General features: G+C 37.1%; 1 protein-coding gene across 1 annotated transcript in view; it reads left to right on the top strand.

Annotated features, from left to right (window-relative positions):
• Positions 1–21,968, top strand: part of PDE1C (phosphodiesterase 1C) — a 296,339-nt gene that overhangs the window by 262,608 nt on the left and 11,763 nt on the right. The window contains exons 17-18 of the mRNA XM_057376150.1: positions 3,520–3,816; positions 7,132–7,206. Of these exons, the coding sequence (XP_057232133.1) occupies positions 3,520–3,816; positions 7,132–7,206 (372 nt within the window). The remainder of the gene's footprint in view (positions 1–3,519; positions 3,817–7,131; positions 7,207–21,968) is intronic.

Raw genomic sequence — 21,968 nt, 5'->3', positions numbered from 1 at the left:
TTTTTTTTTCTGTCTTTGGAGAGAGGGAAGTTCTCGAGAGAGTTTTGGGCTCGGGGAGGGCGTGTGTGTGTGGGTTGGTGGGTAGCTACACTTTCTGCCCTGCTTGGCTCGGGGGAGGATGGTGGACCTTCTGCCTGCCGGAGAGAGCTCGCCTGCTGCTTTCTGCAAAGCCCAGCATCTAAGCTCATTGGTTCCTGTTTGCTGCACTGTGATCTTCTGCCCCCTGTGCCTTGCCGGGGACCCCTGAGATTCCAGCTGCAGCGGTCGAGTTCTGCTATATCCTGTCTGCAGCCACAGGATTCTGCTCATCTCTTTGCTCATCCGGCCATTCTAGAGTTTCTTGCTGTCCAGAGGAGCACTGAGATTAGTGTTTTCCCCTGTGAGTCTGTAGAGGAACTTTCTCTCCATCCACCTCTGCCAGTTTTTGTCCGCCTTTGGCCACTGGGAGATCTGAACCTGCTGGGACCCACACCACAGTGACCCCTGCAGCCGACAGGGAATCATTGCACCCACCCTGCTCGGCCAGGAGCCAACGGCTCCCCCTGCCGAATGGGTCCATAACTGCACCAAAGGGAGGGTGTATCGCTGTTGAGGCTGTCATTGGGTTTGTGGCTGGGTTGGTTGTTGCTATCATTGTTGTTACTTGTTTCACCTTGATATACATATTAGTAARARCTGTTATTCCCTTTTCCCCATATTATTGCCTGAAAGCCCATGATTTTCACAGATGTAATAATTCGGAGGGAAGGGGGGAGGTCATATCCATCACTCCAAGGGGGGTCCCTGCCTTCATTGGCAAACACCTGTCTTTCAAACCTAGACAGGGCTGAGGACTAAGGAACTGTTCTTGGACTCTACAGCATTTGCATCAATATCTTTGCTCAGCTGTTATTTTCTCCTGACTTGCAGCAAGTTTCTGCGCCACCCTCCCTTGCCTGTGTTGCAGCAAGGCCTGCCACACAGCAGGGGCTTAAGTTGCTGACCCTTGTAAAACCAGTGTGTTGCAATTAAGATGTACTGCCAATAAAAACAATTATTATTAAAAGAATACAAATAAAACATTTATTGTTGACAGCAGAAAGAAAGAAATCTACTATTGCTATTTTGAAGTTAATAACATTATTATATTATTTGTACAGTACAGCATTTCCTTTGGTAACAACATTGTTCCTAGGAGCCTCAGTGAGCTGTTTTTATCCTTTGTGATATTTATAGAAACTTTCTGATACTGTGTGGGAAAAGTAAGTGGGTTTATTACTGATTTTTTTTCCCTAAAGGATCATCATTAAAGAGCTACAATCAAAAGGACTGAATAAATGCCTTAATGTACCAAGTACCGTTTAGATAAAGTATTTTCTGACTACCTTTGACAAGAGGTGGTGTAGAAAACTCAATTTGCCTGAGAAGAAGTTTTGTTCTGTGGTCCAGGTGCAAAATAAAGCGGTTTTTTCCAGATCCCCAAATGAGAGGAAACCTTCTGTATGCCATGAGACCCTGAGATTAGATCACTTGGTCAGAGCAGGCTTGACCTCTGTCGGGCCAATCACTTAAGAGCTCGTCTTGATGATCCTTGTGGGCTCCTTTCAACTCAGGATACTCTATGAAATCTGTGAGACACCAAGAAAAATACCTACATACATGGTCTAGCTATCTATGGTATCTAGCATAGATTTTAGTGAAATGAATGAGAGTAATTGAGTTCTGGTTTTGTGCGAGCCTTAATGTATTCATTTAAAAATTAGGTTCCTTTATTTAGCTGCTGACAAGGAAATACAAACTGTCATTTCTTATTAGGACTGCTTTCCACTTTTGTACCTTTTGGGAGGAAAGGCTAAAAACTGGAAGATTTGGTGAGCAGGGGAATAGTTTTTGCTCAAAGTGACCTTGCTGCTGGAAATGTTGAGAACATGTAATGGGAAAACTCCATTTATTATGCCTAGTGTTGTTCATCTCCTGTTTTGAAAAATATAATTCCTGTGTAGAGATCACACACTCTCACAGACATCCTTGAGCCTTCTGCTGGGAGAGGGCAAGATCATAAAAGAACATCCCTGTGATAAACTACACAAGTAAAGCCCTTTGACATACTGTGGCAGGCACCAGGCATGCACTCTGCTGCCACCTAGGATGAACTAAGAGCTGGTATTCCCAAATGTCTCTGCCACCAGGCATTCTTTGAGAGGTAATGAAATAAATACTCCTCGCGTTTCAGCTATGGTTTTGCGGTCATCCCAGTCACCTGTATGTGTACCTCATTGGTACATTTTCCTTAAAACTGGTTCAGATTAATTCATAAGAAGTATATTACAAGACCCTTAGAAATTCTGCAAATTTTACATACTGGCTAAGATCCTACCCCTGTGAGGAGCGAAACATCTTCCCTACAGATGTCAAGAAAAATTCCATCAGTCTGAGACATCATTCAGTTTTTTRTAGGATCTACCTCTCTATTCATCAGCTTACACAGTCTTTCAGAAAACAGGAGATACATTGTGGGTTATTAAGACAATTAAAATGACCCTATGGTGGCGTAAGGAGTGGACCAACTGAATGTTGCCAACCCAGAAATCTCAAATACATGCATATGTTGGTCATATCTCTGTGCAGATCAGATCTCTGTGTATACACATCTCTGTGTATAACTCGGTTATACTCTAAAGCTGCATAAGCTCACACATTCCAAACTGAGTGTGACCTGAGCTACTCAGCTACTTCATAGGTTACTCTATATCCTGAAGCCAAAATAATTTGCAATCAGTMTTATAAACAGGTATTGCATAAGTACCTAAGGTTTGGACAAGAACAAGACCAGTATCTTAAATGGAAGAAAATGGCCTCTGTGTGTTTTGGGCTTTTTTTCCCCTGAGTGATATTTTGAGATACTGCTGTTGTTCAACACTCACTTTTGAATTTATAGCTTTGTTTATTTATGATTGACCATAAAACTTTTGGGGATGGAGGAGCAAGTACTGGTAGCAATATGTTAGTCTGTAGCAATATGTTAGATTACCAAGAAAGCATGCCATAAAGAAAGGGTAACCAGAAGAGGAAGGGAAGAGAAAGGATCTAATTTACAACAAAAGGGACAAAAGGTATATATCAAAGAACCAAAACTTTATGCTCTTAGAGTTACATGATATGGTATGAGATAAATTGCTGTTTTGTTGTGTGCCAAGAATAAAACTAATGTTAATATTCCTACAGCATTCAGTAGCTAGCATCTCTTTTTGCCTTTTAAGAATTTTGAGGGACCACATTTTCAAAGGTGATCTTTATGTGGTAAAAAGAGGACGTGCATAATATGTATTTAGGACAACCTGGGTGGTTATTTTCAGAATATTTTGTTAAATGTCTTCCTATGTTCTTTTTCTATTGTCAAATCAGTTCCTACATTTATCTAAGTAAAAGTTGTTTGCATGTAAAAATCTGAAGTAGATTTAGATATGAGTTGTTCTTGTCAAATTAACTGATAGTTGTAATTTCTTTCCTTGTTTGCTTCTCTCTTTGCTGAAGATGCAGAAGAAAAAGCTAAGAAGGAAGCAGAAGAAAATGCTAGTCAGGCAACTGATGAAAAGGAAAGAGATGAACAGTATGGGAAGCCAGGTGAAGATGTCACTGAAGCGAAGACAGAAAAGAGCAAAGAACCAAATCCTGGGGAAAGCAAAAATACAGATTCCAGTAAGAATCCTGTAAATGGCACTTGGCAAAGTGGTATGGGCAAACATGAAACCTATCAAGGGAAAAACACACCTACGACAGATAAGACAATGGATCTTCATCACATTGTTGGAGAAGAGAAACAGCATGTCCAGAACAGTGAGTTCTTTTCTTCCACTGAAATATAAATCCAGCTCTAAAACCAATATCTCACATTAGTCATGGGGGGACCTCATATCCTGAAAAAGCATTCCTGGTCCCAGAGTCTCTTCTTTAACATAGGCATAGTCACCTACACATGAAAATCWGAAACGAAATTAACTTCCAAGTAGTGATCTTCTGTAGATGGGGTTCATCATACTTGCTTGGAAAAAAGGAAAAATTAGTTTTCTCATGGAAATGAAGCAGCCTCTTATGATACACTGCGTTGAAAGCTGAAACAAATATTCCTGCTTCAATTAATATCTTCATTGCTTGAGTAACTAACAGAGGAGAAGCCAAAGTCATCTTACAAACTCATTTAAAACCAATAAAAGGCAACTTTGATTTGAGCCTTAGATCGAAACATATTTTGGTACAGACAATTTTTGTTCTCTCTTCTTTTAGGATTTCTTTTATCCATCCTTCTTTTGCTCAGTTTGTTCTTTATAAGGACAGTAATGAGTCTTTGTCTTTTAGGGGTTTTTTTGACAGAAATTTTATTCCAGTGTTTTTAGCTTGCTGCCGAACTGAGTTAAAATAAGAATCTCATTCTGCATCCTAAAGAAGATAAAAAAAATGTTTGAAAATTCCATTAAATATTAAAAAAACTTATTAAACCAAACAAAACAGATCACTTGTCTCTTGGTTATTTCACTGGCCTTCCTTGCACAGCTCCTGCTCCCTGAAGCCAATATCAATAAATGGCAGCCCAGACACGTGACTTTTCACAACCTTGGCTAGTATTATGCAGTGCGAAACTAGCGAAAATCCCACTAAGAAGCCTCCTCTAAGAGAAAGACTGAATAAGCATTTGCGCTTTGAGAGTCCAGGCTCAAGCACTGAGTTTAGACAGCAGGAGATACAGAAATTCTGTTTAAAACATTCCTGATATAATTCTCAGTGTGGCTGGCCTTTCCTAGTAATTCACAATTAGAGTTTTTTTTTTTTTTAATTGGAAGGACTGTGGGAGTCAAAGCTGTCATTCATCCTAATGTATGGGATTTTCCTTCACACAGTGTTACATGTGTGAATGGGAATAAGTCCCTCAGGAAAACAAAAAGTTTAGGGGCATATAAAACGCCAGTTAGAGTGCAACAGACTTTTCTTCTTTAATCCTTTGTTTTGCATGCTTCTAGCAATATGGGGGTTTTGTGCGCTCTAGTGATTTTGCTAGTACCTTTTTCAGCAATATTTGTCTGCTGCAAATGTCAAATGTGTTTTGAAAGGGATTATAATGATTTCTGAAAATTAGTGTCTTCCTCAAGAAAGAAAATTCTGCTCCTTTATTTATGTGATAAGACCTTTACAATGTTCAATCACTGTAGAGTCTCTGGGCACTGATGAAATCTTATAATTCATACTTGAATTCAACATAGATTCCTTTATGCCTACATGTTAATAGCTAATAATAAATAGCTAATGTATTTGTTCATTATTTATCTGCCTCTGTAATCCCTTTCATAAAGATCATTATGATCTTTGTTCTTGTCTGCTGCTGGCAGTATGACAGGGTAGATATTACAATATTCAAAAATCCCTTTTTCATAATATTCACTGAAAGTTCAGAAATTGTGTTATCGGGTGAGTTTGAAGTCTCTCTGTTATCCACTGCCCTGTGTTTTCTCTGAGAGATCAAACTCTGAGACTGTGTGTGTGTAAATGTTCAGCATATTTTCATGCACACACTTAGGGTCAAACAACTTGACACTGCAATGGTCAAAAAAGAAGCTAGCTCATCATTATTGTCAGCTGTATGACAGTGGAGAAAATGCAAGAAAACGACATGCTAGGTACATGTTTGTATCAGCTCTTGAAGATTATGCACTTCTGTTTTTTAAGACCACCTTCATCTAACAGGCACATAAACCCTGTTGGATCTGCTCATAACCACTCTCTACAAAGATCCCAAGTCAGTGGTCGTGTGATCAGCTGAAGAGGGTGTTGTTTGTCCTGTATCATCTTGCATTCGTGTTTTTTTTCACCCACACAGTGAGCTTAGGAAGATAAACGTGAAAAGTTTTAAATAAAATCTGAACAGAACATGTTTTTGTTCTATCTTGTTAAATATTTTAGCGTTTTAAAATCATTCCTTTTTTATACTATGATGAAGCTTAATTGGAAAGAGAGATTAATCCACTGCCACCCAAGAATAATAAATATCCTAATAGTTTGGACACATTGTGGAAGAGGGAGACCTTGTTTCTCTACAATTTTTCTTCTTTTGAARTGTTCCAAAAATAAATATCCACTGCCCATGAGTATTTTGAAGACAGATCGTATCCTCTCCAATACTTAATATCTTTAATTTTGATCCAAGGCTGCAAAGTAGTTACAGTACCAATAGTAACACAAATGGAATAAACATCACTATAATAAGGTCTCATGTTTAAAAAATTCTGACATGAGATTTTCCAGCTCTTGGTGTTGAGGTGTGCATCACAAAAGGAAGAAGACCTTCCTTCTTGCTGTTTGGACACTGCAGGTGAAATAGCTCTGTTCTGCTGCAGCTTTCCCTTCAAGTTATTTTCTATCTGATTCAGCATCCTTATTCAATGAAGGGATGGTCTTGTAAGGTGTGATGTGCTTTGCTTTGCTGTATGACTAATAGAGGACCAAAAAGAGAATGACTCTTGGTTGACATTCCTGGCTTCATAAATATACCCCTCAATATTTTCATTTTGCATGAACCATTGCTTTTCCAAAGGCCTTGATTTTCTGGTTTGCTTCAGAGACTCTAAAGGCAATGATCAGTGCTAGGATGATTGTTCCCTGATACCAACACAAATGAATCTGTGGATAAAGGAGTCTGGTAAGAGAAAGTAAGACAAAATTACATAGACCTGTTCTGGATATCTAAGATGGTTCTTTAAAACAGACACTTATGATGAAACCTTCCAGGATTTTATTTCTTTTGAAAGCATAAATGCTTCAGACTCCTGATTCTGAAATGAAGCTTATGCTCAGTTTTTTAATGGCTTAATAAAATCAGAGGAGTTATGAGTTTGCATAGGAGCTTTAAAAGATTTTGGTAATGTGAAGAAATTTTTAAGTAGATTGTAAAACTTGCTTATGTGTAGGAGTTGGATGAATTTTGTCTGGTGCTTTGTTCCATAAAAATGTGTTAATCCAGTTCCTTTTGTACTCAGACCTTTCCTCCTAAAGAACATCTCTCTCCTTTGGATTTTTCAATTTTAGTGAGTTATAAGCATTAAAATGCACTCTGCATTAAAATGCTTATATTGTTTCTTACTGATTCTTATTGCTTCTTTCTAGGTGAATTAAAGGAAGACAGTAAATTGGACAGAAAAGATAAGTTTAGCGTGGGGGATGAATCAAAGAAAACAGATGGTAAGGACAACTTTTTATTGCATTTTTGCCACCTATTTTTATATGCAGTCTATTGTTTCCTAACCATCTCCACTTTATTCTAAAACCAAAAAATTGTGTGGTAACCAGAAACAGAAACGGTCATTAGATTTGAAAAAAGCCATTGAAGCATTCTGAGGGAAAATCATTCATTTCACATAATGCCTAGTACCACTTAGTTCGGCTGGTAAGCCTTATCCGTCAATTTTTGTGCAGTGTCTGAAAGAAAAATCCTGGATTATTAGAGTTACTTAATAGGAAATGCGGATTTGTGAGATTCTATCCTTCTGATAGATACTACCCTTTCTTTGGGCTGTATTCTTCTGTCTGTAAGGACAAGCTGCATTGGAGATGAAAAAAACAGACCTAAGAAAATGTTGCACAAGAGGTCATATTAAGGAAGGCTGATGGAACATTTTTGAATGGTAGCAATCCCAAGCCATAGGATGGTTTCATGGGTATCTGGGAATAATTTAAATTAGTCTGAGCCTGGTGTAGAGGTCCACAGATATTTTAGCAGCCTCAGCAATTTGGAAAAATAACTGTAAGTTCTGCAGCATGTTTACTGTTTTGTACTTCCTCACCTGGGTACCACAGGCCTCTGAGATAGTATCTGAATCCACATTGCTTCCAAAAATATTGCTGAATTATTAGATAACAAAAAAAATAGGAAAAAATTTCCAAACATTTTTTCTGTGTAGGTATCAGTGAAATTCACTGAAATGTAACAATTCCTAAATGTAAATAATACAATGCTTTGTTTTGATGGTCAAGAAAGAGTAATTGTAAGTACTGTAATTTAGTATGATACAGTGTTTTTTTTAATTTATTATTTATTTATTTATTATTTATTATTCCTTTGAAGAAATTATTTAAATAGCTACTACCCTAGCAAAGAGATAAATAAGAAGAGAATTTCATCAGAAGCATGTATTAGTTTCAGACACATAATCATGACCTTTTTCTTAAGAGGCTGCTTACTACCAATTGTTCAGAAAAATTCAGTTATTATTTTAAGAGGTCAGGTTACTTATATACCTGACTTAAATGCTTGTTCGGAAAACAGTATTGAAGTACCAATCATAGCTCTTACTGAAGTCAGGCAGGAATTAAGCATAAATACTCAAATAAAGGGTGGCTCTTCAGATTTTCATGCAGATGTGCCATTGTGTATGTAAATATCAATACTCTAAAATAGTTAATGGGCAGAACCACTGCTCTCCCTACTCTGGTCATTGATGGCTGAGCAAAAATTGGTGCTGGGAGGCGGCAGTCCTTTCAGGACCAGGTGAATGCAGAAACACTAGGGCTTTTTCAGGGGAACTCAGGAGCACCAATTCAGCGAAGACAGTAGACCTGTGAAACTCTAACTTTGAGGAAAAGGTTACATTTGAAGGCCTTCACTCTCAAGGTCTTAGAAATATTAGGGTCACCTATTTATTTGGGCTGGAGGACCAAGAAGTGAATGTTTCAACCTAACTTGAATATTGAGGGTGTGAATTTGGGTCTTCTATTTTGGAAGCAAGTTGTTTATCTTTGTTTGGTGTTATTTGTACTTGTCATTTATTGTCCCATAAGAGAAAGTTATGTTGATCCCTTTAGGGAAAAGACCAATACTATGGGACCAATTGATAACAGGGAATAAGCAACTCCAACTGTGCAAAAACGATTTGTAGGCTGTTTCTCATTCAAACTGTGTAAAGGCATATTACAGCTAATTATCTAATTGACAGAAATCAGAAGAAAAATTGTAAATTATGCACCTTAGAAAGAAAAACATGAGGATGGCCCTTCTGCTTTGCCAAATGCTGCACAACCTGTTCTGTCCTTTACCCACTCCTGAGCAAATCTCCTTACCAGTCTTGTGAGTGATATGGAGAAAGGATCATTATCCATGGATAACACATACCTCTTTGCAGACTACTGAAATGAACATATGCTTTCTCTTGTGCCAGTGCATGGTCTCTCACATGTCACATGCTGGAAAAAAAGATTGAGATTATGGCTATAATGTGCTCACCACATATAGTTTGCTGGAGGGTGAATTTCAGCCTGGACCTTTTCAGGGTCAAGGGTATTTGGGTTTTAAAACTTCTGTTCTGTTCTTGGATTTTACAACCTCTGCTCAGTTTGTAGCTGGGGAGTATTTGTATTAAACATTAACACTATATACAGGGGAGTATTTGTATTAAACATATTTGTATATGTTTAACACAAGAGCTTTGGCTTTATCACCACTACCCTTTTGCATCAGATGAAGTCCTGAACCCAAATGATGTCCCTCTGTCCTACTGAGCAGGTATACTGCACTCAGAAAAGAAAGCTGCAGAGCATATTTTGCGTAAATCTCTGTAGGATATGTATCCAAGTAGCTTTTTAAATTATATACAACTGAAGCTATTGTAATGTCTTCTTATAAGCATACATACATGCCAAAATCATTCTGTTTGTCTTTCTACCACATGGGGAACCTAGTGACTAGAGAGACATAGAATAGCTAGTCATGTTGACACAAAGGTGTTGAAATTACATGTCTACCCTATAGTCACAGGTGTAAATTGCATTTTCTGTGTCAGTTACCTTGCAGCTACACAAAAATACTTAAGTGGGTATGTCTCCAGGAGCAGGGATCAAGCTCACTGAGAGTGTGAACTACATATCTAGCCAGAGCTTTGTACGACTAATCCATACCAAAGGAGTAAAGCTAGTTTCTGGATGGCTATGTAAGTTGCAGACATATCTTGAAATTGAGACAACTGCTTCAAAGTCCTGTGCAAGTCTCTTGAACATAGACTAGTCTTCTTCTCACATTAATCTGATCTTCATGTTATTGGTGGGTGGGTTTTTTTTGTTTTTTTTTTTTTTTTCCCTGTGGGAGATACTGCCTGTTACTCAGTACTTCCCTTTTTCCAATTTCAAGAAAAGAAGCATGAGGACACCATTTTTCAAATAAAGAAACAAAGCCCTATCAGAGACATCAGCAGCACAAGTAATTTATCAAATATTTCCTGTGGGATAGAACATTATTAAATCATTTTGGAAAACTGAATTTTCCCATGTGAAATCACTGCTTGCCAAATCTTTGAATGGAAAATTATAAGCAGTCCTATTGACATAATTTTTCTTTGCATTCCAACCTTTATTTTTTTCAAAATAATTTTTGTTCTCATAAAACTAACTGCAAATGAGAAAACTGTTCTTCCCCATTACAGACTTGATATAAGAAATAAATTGGTTTTGGTGATGGTGATGAAACACTGGAACATGATGTCCACTGAGGTGGCAGAAGCCTCATCCCTGGAATATTCAAGGTCATGTTGAAGAGGGCTCTGAGCAATGTGATCTCATTGAAGATGTCTCTGCACGTTGCAGGGGAGTTGGGCTAAGCCATTCTGATTGTATGATCCTGTAATTGACACTTTCACAGGTTATTTGTATCATGCCCTCTTTTTTTTTTTTCTCATTGGGAAAAGATTCTGCAATTTTAATGCAAGGTTTTCAGTGTAACTTCTTGTTTCGGGTAGCAAAGAATGGTTCATTCAATCAAATCTCAGCTACCTACTATTTGTAGACAAGTAAAAGGTTCATTTTTTKTGTGTGTTTGTTCTGAGAATGCATTATTCTAGTGGTAACATGCCTTTTTTAGCACAGAAATGTACGGGATATTTGCATCTTCCACAGCTAGTACACACAGCGAAAGTCTAAGGTCCTCTGTCTATGTGATGAGTAGTGCTGCCACCTCATGGTCAAATCAAGACCTGTGTTTTGACAGTTTTTGTTTCAGTACTGCATTCTTCTAYAGTCACTATAATATAATGTAATATAATACAATATATAGCCTTTTAAAAGGTGTATATATATCAGGCTTATCAGAGAGGGAGGTTTTAGCTTCATTTTGGTTTTGTTAAGAAATACTTTTGCTTAACAAAACAAAACTTAACAAAACTAGTTAAAAGCTTTTCTTTTGAGTTCTCTACATTGCCAATGCCAACATGTAGAGCTGCATTTCAATTTTAATTTTTCCTCATTATGATTTCTGGATCAGGAAGTGAAAAATTCCCTGATTATAAAGTTAAAGCCTTCCTTTTGTTCTGTCCCTGTTGTCCCAAAAATCAAGTGGCGGAGTAGCTGGCACAGAATGTAGTTATCTGAGAATGCCTTTGATATAGGAACACCATGGCCATGCCTCCACAACTATCCAGAGAGAGCTGACTTAACAGGATTTTTTCCAGCTTCATTTGTTAAAACTTCTCAACCATTGAAGATTTGTCTCTCTTTGCAGCATTCTGCAAGATATGATTTTTGTATGTGTGAATTTAGCCAAGACCACTACATAGCAATGAACACTAAGTAGACTTCTGTCAAAATCCCACTTATGCAATATGCATGGTTCTGATGTTGCTTTAAAACGAGGTACTCAAGCATATAAATGAGGAGCATTTGTCTATGTCTCCTTGAGAAAGGGAAAAAGGTAAATTTCAGGTGTCATATAAATAACGGTACCATTTCTAATTCTTTTTCGAAAATAAACTTATCTCTCCTTTATTGCCAGAATCCAAATGTCCATTTCAGTTTGTAAGGCAAACACATTATATTCCCTCTTGCTGCTTGATAGTGCTCTTGATATTATGTGTCATAATCCATGACACTAGACTGTAAGATTGCTTCTAAAGACAATTTGCTTCCATTTCTCAAGGCTTTTTTATGGCCTGTTGCTTGAATTACACTAGTAGCCTCAAGTTACAAATCAGAAAGCCTTGTAATATTAGCTTCTGGGAAAACTTGCTTGAAAAAAGAAAGCGTTTTGCCTTCCAAAAATTCATGTCTCACTGAAATTTACCTCTGCTGAACAATTGTTCCATAGTGTTGCAGCATAGGATTACTGGGAGTGGGACAGCTTCTGTGTTTTAATAAGTCTTTTGTGCTCTTTTGTAAAAGTGAGTTTGTCTAATTTAGCTAGTGGCACCTGGGACAAGCTGAAATTTGCATAGAAGAATGTATTCTGAAGAAGGCTTTATGCAGTTTTAATAGCATAAATTATGATGTGATGTGATCTTTGAAGCTAAGTGCAAAATACATTGTTTCTATCTGGACAGAGCAAACAATATATCACCATGGTATGCATGCTTGGTGAGAATATGGGTAATATGTGGAAAGGTACATTTTATAACTATGCGGATGATTTTGACACTTGACAGTTTTGTGTGTGCTTGTAAATCTTACAGAAAGAACCTGGCTTTCCTTTGAGATTTTCATGTCCCTTTTACAGCCTGCTCTTCATTGTTTGGGCCATAAGAGCCTAGACACATGATCTTTAGGATGCTTGATTGCTTTTTGATTCTACTTTACATGAAGTAACAGATATATATGACTCGTTGAAAAACGAGGAATCCCATTTATCTTGACTTAAGTGAATATTGGGAATATTCAGGTGCATGGTGAAAAAAAATCATCACAGGAAGCAACTTATCTGGGTTTTTTTGAGCAGTTATCTTTATGAGTAACATTTTTCCATGTTACCTCTGGTCCCTTATATATAGTTACGCTCACAGATGGCATATGGTTGCATTGCTTCTCAGGGATAACACTCATGGTCCTAGAGACATGGAGGAATGTGTAATTTAGTGCATTGCAGAAATTCTTCCTTGATTTTGCATCATCAACTAATTTATTGCACTAGTCAGGGAATAGAGCGAGGATCTTGCTTTTATGATAGTCCTTGTCCCATTTAGGAAAATTTGCCTCTGTGATGATGTATAGAAATTTTCCACTTCAGGAAGAGAACAGTTCTCCTTGCTCCCAGCTGCAAGGATTTTATTCAATACAGTTGCTACAGACAATACAATACAGACAATCAGGCCTCTTTTTCCTGATGCAACAATTAGTGCTGAAAGAGAAACAAGATGAGGAAAAGGAAGAATATGAAATGGCTCCTCAAAAGACGTTGGTGACATTTAGATTGCATCTTATTCCTTCCTCACATAAAAATTAGCCTCCAATTTGAGCATACCAGTGACAGGAACCATGGTGGCATCCCACCCCAAAGGAGAAAGCAACACACTGGTATGCAGATACTCATGGTCAAAAAGTGAAATCTTTAATAATCATGAATTGATCCACCACTAGGCAATACATTCTTTTCTCTCACTTCTGTCCTTTTCTTAACTTCAAAACTTTGTACTTGGAGGTGATAATAAGTGTAGAAGAAAATCAACAAGTGTTATTAGTTGAAAGTGTTTTATTGAGACAGGCTAAATTGTTTAGGAGATTAAAGCAAATTCAAAACAAGTGTTTGTCAAAACCTGAATAAATACTGAAAAAAAATCCTAATGAGAATTTTTGCTTTGAAATGGTGTTTCACATTTTTATCCAGCATTAACTAAATGGTAAAAATAAAAGTTTTGTTTTAGTTAGATGAAAAGGATCAGCTTGATCATTTATTCTCTCTCTGTCCACCTGCTTCCCCAAAAACACCCTGATCTCAAACAGTCCTTTTTGCCATGTGAGAAAGACACCAATTCCTTGTGTCTGACCCAGAGCTAAGCATTATCCTAATATTTCATTTTAGTCACTCAGCCAAAGAAGCCCCAGTGCTTACTACAAAATTCTAACTCACATGTGTGGCTGAAAACTTTGTTGGCTTTGATTTTCCTTCTTACTGTGGGATATTGTATTTGATTTGCATGGTAAGGTTTGGTAGTAGGCAGGGCTGGAGGGATGGCTTCTCTGAAAACCTGCTAGAAGCTTCCCCCATGTCCAACAGAGCCACTTCCAGCCAGCTCCAAGATGGGCCCACCCATCAAGGCCAAGCCCGTCAGCAGTGTATAAGAAGTCCTCCCCATGAGGAGGAAGGAGCAGCAGAGACAATATATGATAACCTGATTGAAACTCCCATTCTCTGTCCTCCTGCGCCCTGTAGAACAATCAGTAGAGAATCTGAAATAAAGTTAAGTACAAGAAGGAGGGAGGGATGGGAGGAAGGTGTTTAAAGATTTGGTTTTACTTCACATCATCTTATTCTGATTTCATTGGTAATAAACTAAATTAATTTTCCCAAGTCAAATATGTTTTACCTGTGACAGTAAGTGCTGAATGATTTCTCCTTGCCCTTATCTCAAAATATGATCCTTTCCTTATATATTCTCTCCCCTTGTCCAGCTTCCGAGAAGAGTGATACGATAGCACCCAGTGTATAGCCAAGGTCAACCCACTACATAGCTCATCCTCCTTGCTCCTTGAAAAGGACTGGGGCTTTTGTTTCCATGCACAATGAAACATCTCTTTATGAAAACAATGATCTAGCTTTTACTCCAAACATATTCAGAGGTTTGAATTATGTTTGATTATCAAATATAGAATTAGATTTTGCAACTAATCTTTTAGGTGGCTTTACATAGTATCTAATTTCTTTCATACATGCTTTATTCAGGAAATTCAGTCATTATGTGGTGTAACCAAATCTTTGCTAGTGAATTCATTATGTTTTTACCTGCTTTTATATATTTCCATAACATGCAAGTAGGCAAATAACATATATTAAACCAAAACTAATCTCTTTCATCACTGATGTTATCTAGGTTAAATGCAATGCCAACTGTCAAACAAACAAAACTCAACATCAGCATGAAAAGGACTAGAAATTGTTTGGTATCATGAATGATTTAGGAACAATTATGTGCCAAAGCTCCAAAAGCAGGACATCTTCTATGCTAATGCACTTTCCCCTCAGAGCAAAATGAATGCTAAACACTTGAGTTCATCTGCTAAATTAAAGTGATATGATTTAAATTAACTCAAAAAAGAAGAATTCAAAACTTTTCCCCCAGAGCATGTATTCTTATTTTCCCTTGCTTTAAAGAGAATGTCAGCACCTTCAAATAACATTTTGTTTTCTTTGGAAAAAATAATCACTCTAAAATTTGTCATCCATTAAACATACTGATAAGGGAGATTTCTTCCTTATTTCATTGATCTTCTGGACTTTGCTTCTTAGGCCTCATACGTCTGTGGTACAAAAGAAGAAAGAAAATACCATAACTACACAGAATTTATTTCTTCATGGTTTTAATTATCTTTGAAAAGCCTTCCAAATGGCTTTAGTAGGAGACAGGATCATCCAGTGCTGAGAACTGAGTACTTAGATTTTCAACATCTTTATTTTAATTTGGACACTAGGAATAACTTCAATGATGCTTTTCAGGTTGTAAAGCTACAGATTATGACTGAGTTCACTTTAGCACTCAGGGAGACAAGAAATACCCAGGTTTTGGGGGATAAGCTTACAAAATTAAAAGGCCATTTCCTTACATCCTGTAAATTGCTGAATGACTCCACAAAGGAATTACAAAAGAATTAAAAGTGGAAGATTTGGCAATCTGCCCCAGCAGCTGCAAATACTTCCCATTTGTAGTGGGCAAGTGAGATGCAATTACTCAGACTACTATTTTACCTTGTTGTGCACTGCATCAGTAGTAATTGTTTTATTATATCAAAGGCCATAAAATAATTTGCAATTTCTTTTGCCATTTCACTCAGTGCTTGAATGGAGCTGGGTTCTGGAGGAGAGAGGAACTTGGAATAAATAATCTCATTCTGAAAAACATTTGCTTTTGATTTGTAAGGATAGAAGCTACTTTCAAATACCATGTCAGCTTTGCTGTGAACACTTGAATAACCTTACTGAGTTCGACCAGGAGTTCTTTTAACTCTCCATCACATACGTGACAACATTTCACAGTATTCTTAATGAAGAAAAACCAAAACCAGAGCAATATGTGTACCTCACTACAGTATTCTGTGTTTCAGAGGGCCAAGGCAGACATGAAATCTCTGACTTGGATACACTCTGATGGATTTTTCTTCCATTACTTTGTCTAATTGTGTTTAGAACCCTGGTACTTTTGTGTACTGGGCACTGAGGCAACAAAATTTAAAATTTACTTAGGCATTATGTGATAAAGCACATATTTTTATTCTTTTATAATTTACTGCTTGATAATTTCGTTTGATAATTCCCTTCTTGGATTGTGAGAAACAGTGAGTAATTTTCCCTTTCACATTCTTGGTTTCACTCATAATTTCATTTATTTTTTATTGCACTCTCCCTGGAATTCAGTTTCCAGGCTAAAGAATCATATCACATTAAGTTTTTGTATTGAACTTTCATTCAAGTGCAACCCTTTTGCTATCTTTTATGTTAACATGTAACACTGACAGTCTGTATTATACACGTTTATAGCAATGTGACAAGAGAATCTGATTTTAATAAAAATAAGACAACCTCTCATTTTTCCTCCTATATTTTCAATAGTATTGATAATTCATAGACAATTGTGGCATCTTATGTTTCCTTCAGAATTAAGTATGGTTATAATGTTTCAGAAATTTGAACAGAGAAATAAAGAACCATGCAAGAACTTCACAAGCACTTTCATTCACAGGGATTCAAATAAACTAAATAGTTTGTGAAAAAAATCACAAAACCCCTGCCTAAAAAAATCCTTAATCCATATCACAATGTCCTGTAGTCTGCATTCAGCTTTTTTTTTTTTTTTTTTTTTTTTTTTTTTTTTTTTTTTTTTTTTTTTTTTTTTTTTTTTTTTTTTTTTTTTTTTTTTTCTGAGAGAAAAGAGATTTTTCTTTTAGATGCAATTTGAAAACCGTAGGGCTTGGTCTTTTCCTGATAGCCTGGCCTGACACTAGATGCCATTGGGAGGTGTCCTAAGCCCTCTCTGAGCAGCATGTGATTTTGGCAGCTGGAGAGGAAGGGGTGGAGGTTAAGGGCAGGCATTTATCTGGAAGAGCAGAGCTGGCTGCCATCAGAAGCAGGGCTGGGAGAAGTCAGCTCTCCACTTACAGTTGGTGCAACCAGCATTACACATGTGATTTATGCTTGGAAGCTTACAGCCAGCTTCCTTGGTGTAGGGATATACACTTTGTAATTCTGTGTGAAGAGAAAGATGAACTGCAGTGTATTTCCACTTCAGTATGTCGGTCTGTATAGATATATGACTCCATAGTCCATCAGGCAAAAGTTACAAATGCCTTGGTATAAACTAGAAACTGATAGCAAAAATGGACTCACTGTGCGTGCTGGTATCACATGAAAAGTTGTAGGAGTCACCGGCATTTACGCTAGTGATCAAAGGGAAGACTATTACTCAACCTTTACAAACAATGTAAGTTCATCAGAGACACTGAAGGACTGAGATGTGTATTCAGACAAGGCTTATTCAGATAATGACATTAAATATATGCTAAGTAGATTATTTAAAGTCTTAGGTGTACAGAGCACTGCATATTAATTATTTTTCCTCTTTCAATTACCTCTGTTGATACATGCTAGTATTTGCACCAGAACAATTGTATTTAAATGAGAAAGAGGCTGAGTCACATCCAAAGCTAGGGTAGTTGTAGGGAAGCTCTATTATACCCAGGGGGAAGTTTGGCTAGGAAACCAGAACTCCTAGCAGAACCAAGAAGAAGAACAATTCAAAGCAATTCTATGCTGACATGTTATTTCTAAAGCTAACAGAAGTAAATAGTTATCATAGAATCATAGGAAGTTAAGGGGTTGGAATGCACCTTAAAGGTCTTCGAGTCCTAGCCTTGCCTGCCATGGACAGGGACTCCTAGACAAGGTTGCTCAAAGCCTTAGCCAATGTGGCATTGAACACTGCCAGGGTTGGGGTATCCACAGCATTTCTGGGTTAATTCAGCTCTTCACAGGGAACTTCCAGAGACTGGAAAAAACTTCGCATTTTCCTTTGTTTCATTAGTGGGGATGGGAGGGGTAAAAATACTCGTGAGTATGGATGGCAGAGGAAGAGAAGCATGTGTTAGGTGGTACTCCGAGCTCTGTTTCAGATCCCTGGTGTGATTCAGCAAACCCTTTAAGAAATTCAGAAATACTTACTGCTCACCTTAGTCCACCTCTCCCAAGTGAGTACCCTTCCTTCTGGGTCAGTCTTTTCTCTACAAAATGTGGCTAATGATACCTGTCACAGGACTGTTATGATCCTGTTAATAACAGCAAATCAGGATGAATGTTTTAGTTGCGAAACATCAAGGAAATGTAGTACTGTTGTTACGGATATAATTACTGACTGTTGTAGATTATGATGAAAATGTGGCAACTCAGTCTAAATAAATCAAATAAAATTCTGAAAGCCTGATTCTTTAAAACAGTGTCTTAGAATTGCATTAATGAGTAAAATATTGCAGTAGCAATTTACCGGGGACCATCCTGAAAGGAAAGGTTCCCCTGCTATCTGTRTGGTAGAAGATACCAACTCACTAGTAGATTTGTGCAGCCACTGTATACATTCATTACACTGAGCAATTCAGCAGCAAAGATCTTTGTTTTGACAGTCCTTTTTCTCCTTTTACCACATACCATTAAAAAATAGAAAATAAAAAAGAAAAAGAAAAGGTAATTTATTATTGAATGCAAAAGAAACTGGTTTCCTGAAAGGGACCAAAAGACATTCTGATGCAATAATGTCTTCCAGGGTATGTCCAACCCTACAGGTAAATTCATCTCCCCTTGGGATGAATCTCCCTGGTTGAGAGATTCTTTTAAATGCACTTTCAAACTGCTGACACAAGCGTTATCAGAATAGCAGTAGCTAAACTGGGTAACAGGCATATTCAAGTAACTGGTTGGAACAGCCAATTTAGAGCAAAATATTCATGTTTTTGTTTGAAGATTTTCGAGAGGATTTCTAGAGATGGTTATGAGGTGAATTGGATAGACTATCCTCTTTTGTTAGAAACTGTCCCTTTTCACAAGAAATAACAAAAGAAGTTATGTCGTTTAGCTCTTTCTTGTCTTTCTCAAGGAGATTTTCAGTGAAGATGCACTTGTCCTATAACTACATAAAAAATAGTTATGCTAGCGCATTCAGGATAATGTTAGTCAAATATAACCTAATTATGAGGTCAATGGATTATAAATATTTGACAGAGGAGTCAAGCACATTCTAAAATCCAACTATTTTGTTGTACCTTTGGCACCTCTCCTTACTTACGGCTGTGTTTTTCACTGAAATCTCATTGGGAGAAAAGGGCTTTTCAAACATAGAGTTCTTTTGTGTTTGGAGTATTTTGTTCACTTCCAACCACACATACAACATTCTTGCCTTCATAAGCAAAAAGGTTCTGGAACAGCTGTTGAGCAAGGGTGATCAGAGAGCCCTACAGCAAAGAAACCAATTAGAATCTCTTGATCTAAGCATACTGAACACTGTTATGTGATCTTCTTTAAGCCTAAGCTTGAATTCCAGATGGATTAGTCTAATCATAATAGATTTCAACTTATTTAGTACAGAGTAGTATTTCCAGTTGAGCGTGTAAGAGGTATTACTTTGGCATGCCTCACCTTGCACCCTTTCGACGGACAAGCAAAGCTGTACTGCTTGCAGAAAATGAGGCTATCTAAACTGATACCCTTCTTTCACTTTCCCAGATAACCTACCCCTTAGACAAAGGGAAGAAAAGCAGCATTTGACACTTTGCTATTTCTTTTTTTTTTCCAGATATGGAAGAGTAAAAATATATTAGAAAAGAGACTGCATATCTCTTTCGCCATTTTATCTGACCTTCTCTTCATTCCTGTTTTCCTATTCCTGCAAAGACCATTTTCTGGGAAAGGCATTATACAACTTTTGAAACACTCCTCACTGGCTACTTCACAGCTAACAACTCTGGGTTCAAGGGTGGAGACCATGGTTTTTTGGTTAATTTTGCTTGTTTGTTCATGTATGTATTTTTGTATTGTTGTTTTGGGAAGTTTTTTTTAGAAGGTCAAGTTGTGATTTTATTATGCAAATGGTTCAGTTTCTCTGGACAGGTAAAGCAAATAGAAGAAAGTATTCTTCAAAAGCTGGTCATGCCCTTTGCTGTGGCTAAACTTGTGAAATCAATACTAGGATGATGCAAAAGAACATAAAAGAAAAATAAAACTGAACAAAAGCTCCTTGATAATAATCCACTTTTTCTCTTTTCCTAAAAGCTTTCTCCAGCTGCTAGTAGACAGAATTTGATATCAGTTTTACCCTTGTGTAGAAGATTTTTTTAAATAAGAATGGTTAATTTGTAGAATCATTTGACTATTTCTTAGGATTTTATATCTTTCCCAGATTATACAATGATAGCAAAATACTTTTATATCTAAACAGCAGCCAGATTCACTCAACCCTTTATTCTCTTTTTGCAGTTAGGAAAGGAATAACCAAAGAAAGCAATATTTTGTTGTCAGACTGTGAAAACATGTATTAATGTATTACTTTTGTGCCTGTTTAACATGATACTGCAGAAAATTATGTGTTCCCCACATTTTTTCTGTGCCATTAGTAAGAGCTGTTTGTCTGATCTCAAGATCCAGGAGAAAAGGGGCATCAGGAAATCACATGGATCAATTATTCTTTCATTTCAATTTGATCTTTCATCACCAACTAAATGTACAGGCCAAAAAAAAGGAAAAGCTTTGTTGGATAAGTATGGATAGGAAAAAGCAAAATAAGAATGTATGAGGAACATCAAGCACATATGTATTTTTGGCTTGAGATCTTACTAAGAATTCAGCTACTTGTAAGCAATTTTGCTTTTTTATGTGGAAGTCAAGACATGTACATATACATACAACTATTTCCGCTGAACATCTTGCTATTCAGGATGACGTCTTGCTGTGTTACTCATATACATATTTTTAAGGAAACATATTCCTGTTGTGGATCTTTTCTATGCAGAGAACATGCAAAACATTGGCTTAGGAAGATAAATTTTTAATATTTCCTTTTCATGTTCAAAAGCACAGAACTTTACAACCAGAATTTGCATCTCTGCTCCTGCTTAAACTTTGCATATGTAGGGAGGACCATCCTGTGACACTGGTAAAAAATACAGCATTAAGTTCATCCTAAACTCACATTTTAGAAGTGAACACATTCTTACTAAAGAGTATCTGGGATTTTCATTATTGAGGCTAGAGATATTTTGAGGGGTTTTTTTTTTGAATACCAGTTTGAATTTGTTTAAAGCCAAAGATTTAGATTATGTTCATGTCATAAAAAGGTTGCACTTCAATCATGTGTTTTCAGAAAGACGTACAAAAATAATTTTTGAAGTTTTTAGAACTCTGAATTAGCCTCATAGAACCAGCTCATTTGAATATAAGGGAGTGTAGTGTTCCCATTTGTGAGTTCCTGGTTCAATAGTAGTTCTGGTGTAAATTTTTGAGAAAATGAAGTGCTGTGAGGACAGTGGCTCCACCATCAGCACTGAGTACATTCCACATTGTGACAGGCTATGTCACCACTCAGAATTTTTTTTACTCCTCTTTCCCCTCCTCCATCAGCATTTAGCCCCGATGAGAGTAGCAGAATATGAATTCCAGCCCTAGCAGGCTCTTTGAAGGCACACTGATGAAAACAATAATGCTGAACTAAATACCACAGTGGTGACAGTCTGTGCTTAGTTAGACTTCTTTCTGTAATCAGGGAAAACATACCCTAACAGTGATTTTGTCAATATTTTTAAAGTTTCTCTTACCTTTTATAGTGACTAAAGATGCCTTAGATTCTGCACAGTACAAAAATAACATTATAAAAAACACTAAATATTTTTCTTCATGTGTTTCTGATACATATTTTCCTTCCTTCCTTCCTTCCTTCCTTCCTTCCTTCCTTCCTTCCTTCCTTCCTTCCTTCCTTCCTTCCTTCCTTCCTTCCTTCCTTCCTTCCTTC

Source organism: Malurus melanocephalus, unplaced genomic scaffold (genome assembly GCF_030028575.1).
Source record: "Malurus melanocephalus ecotype Western Australia unplaced genomic scaffold, MMel_1.1 scaffold_271, whole genome shotgun sequence".
Lineage (NCBI taxonomy): Eukaryota > Metazoa > Chordata > Aves > Passeriformes > Maluridae > Malurus > Malurus melanocephalus.
This window is presented reverse-complemented; position numbering and strand designations above follow the sequence as displayed.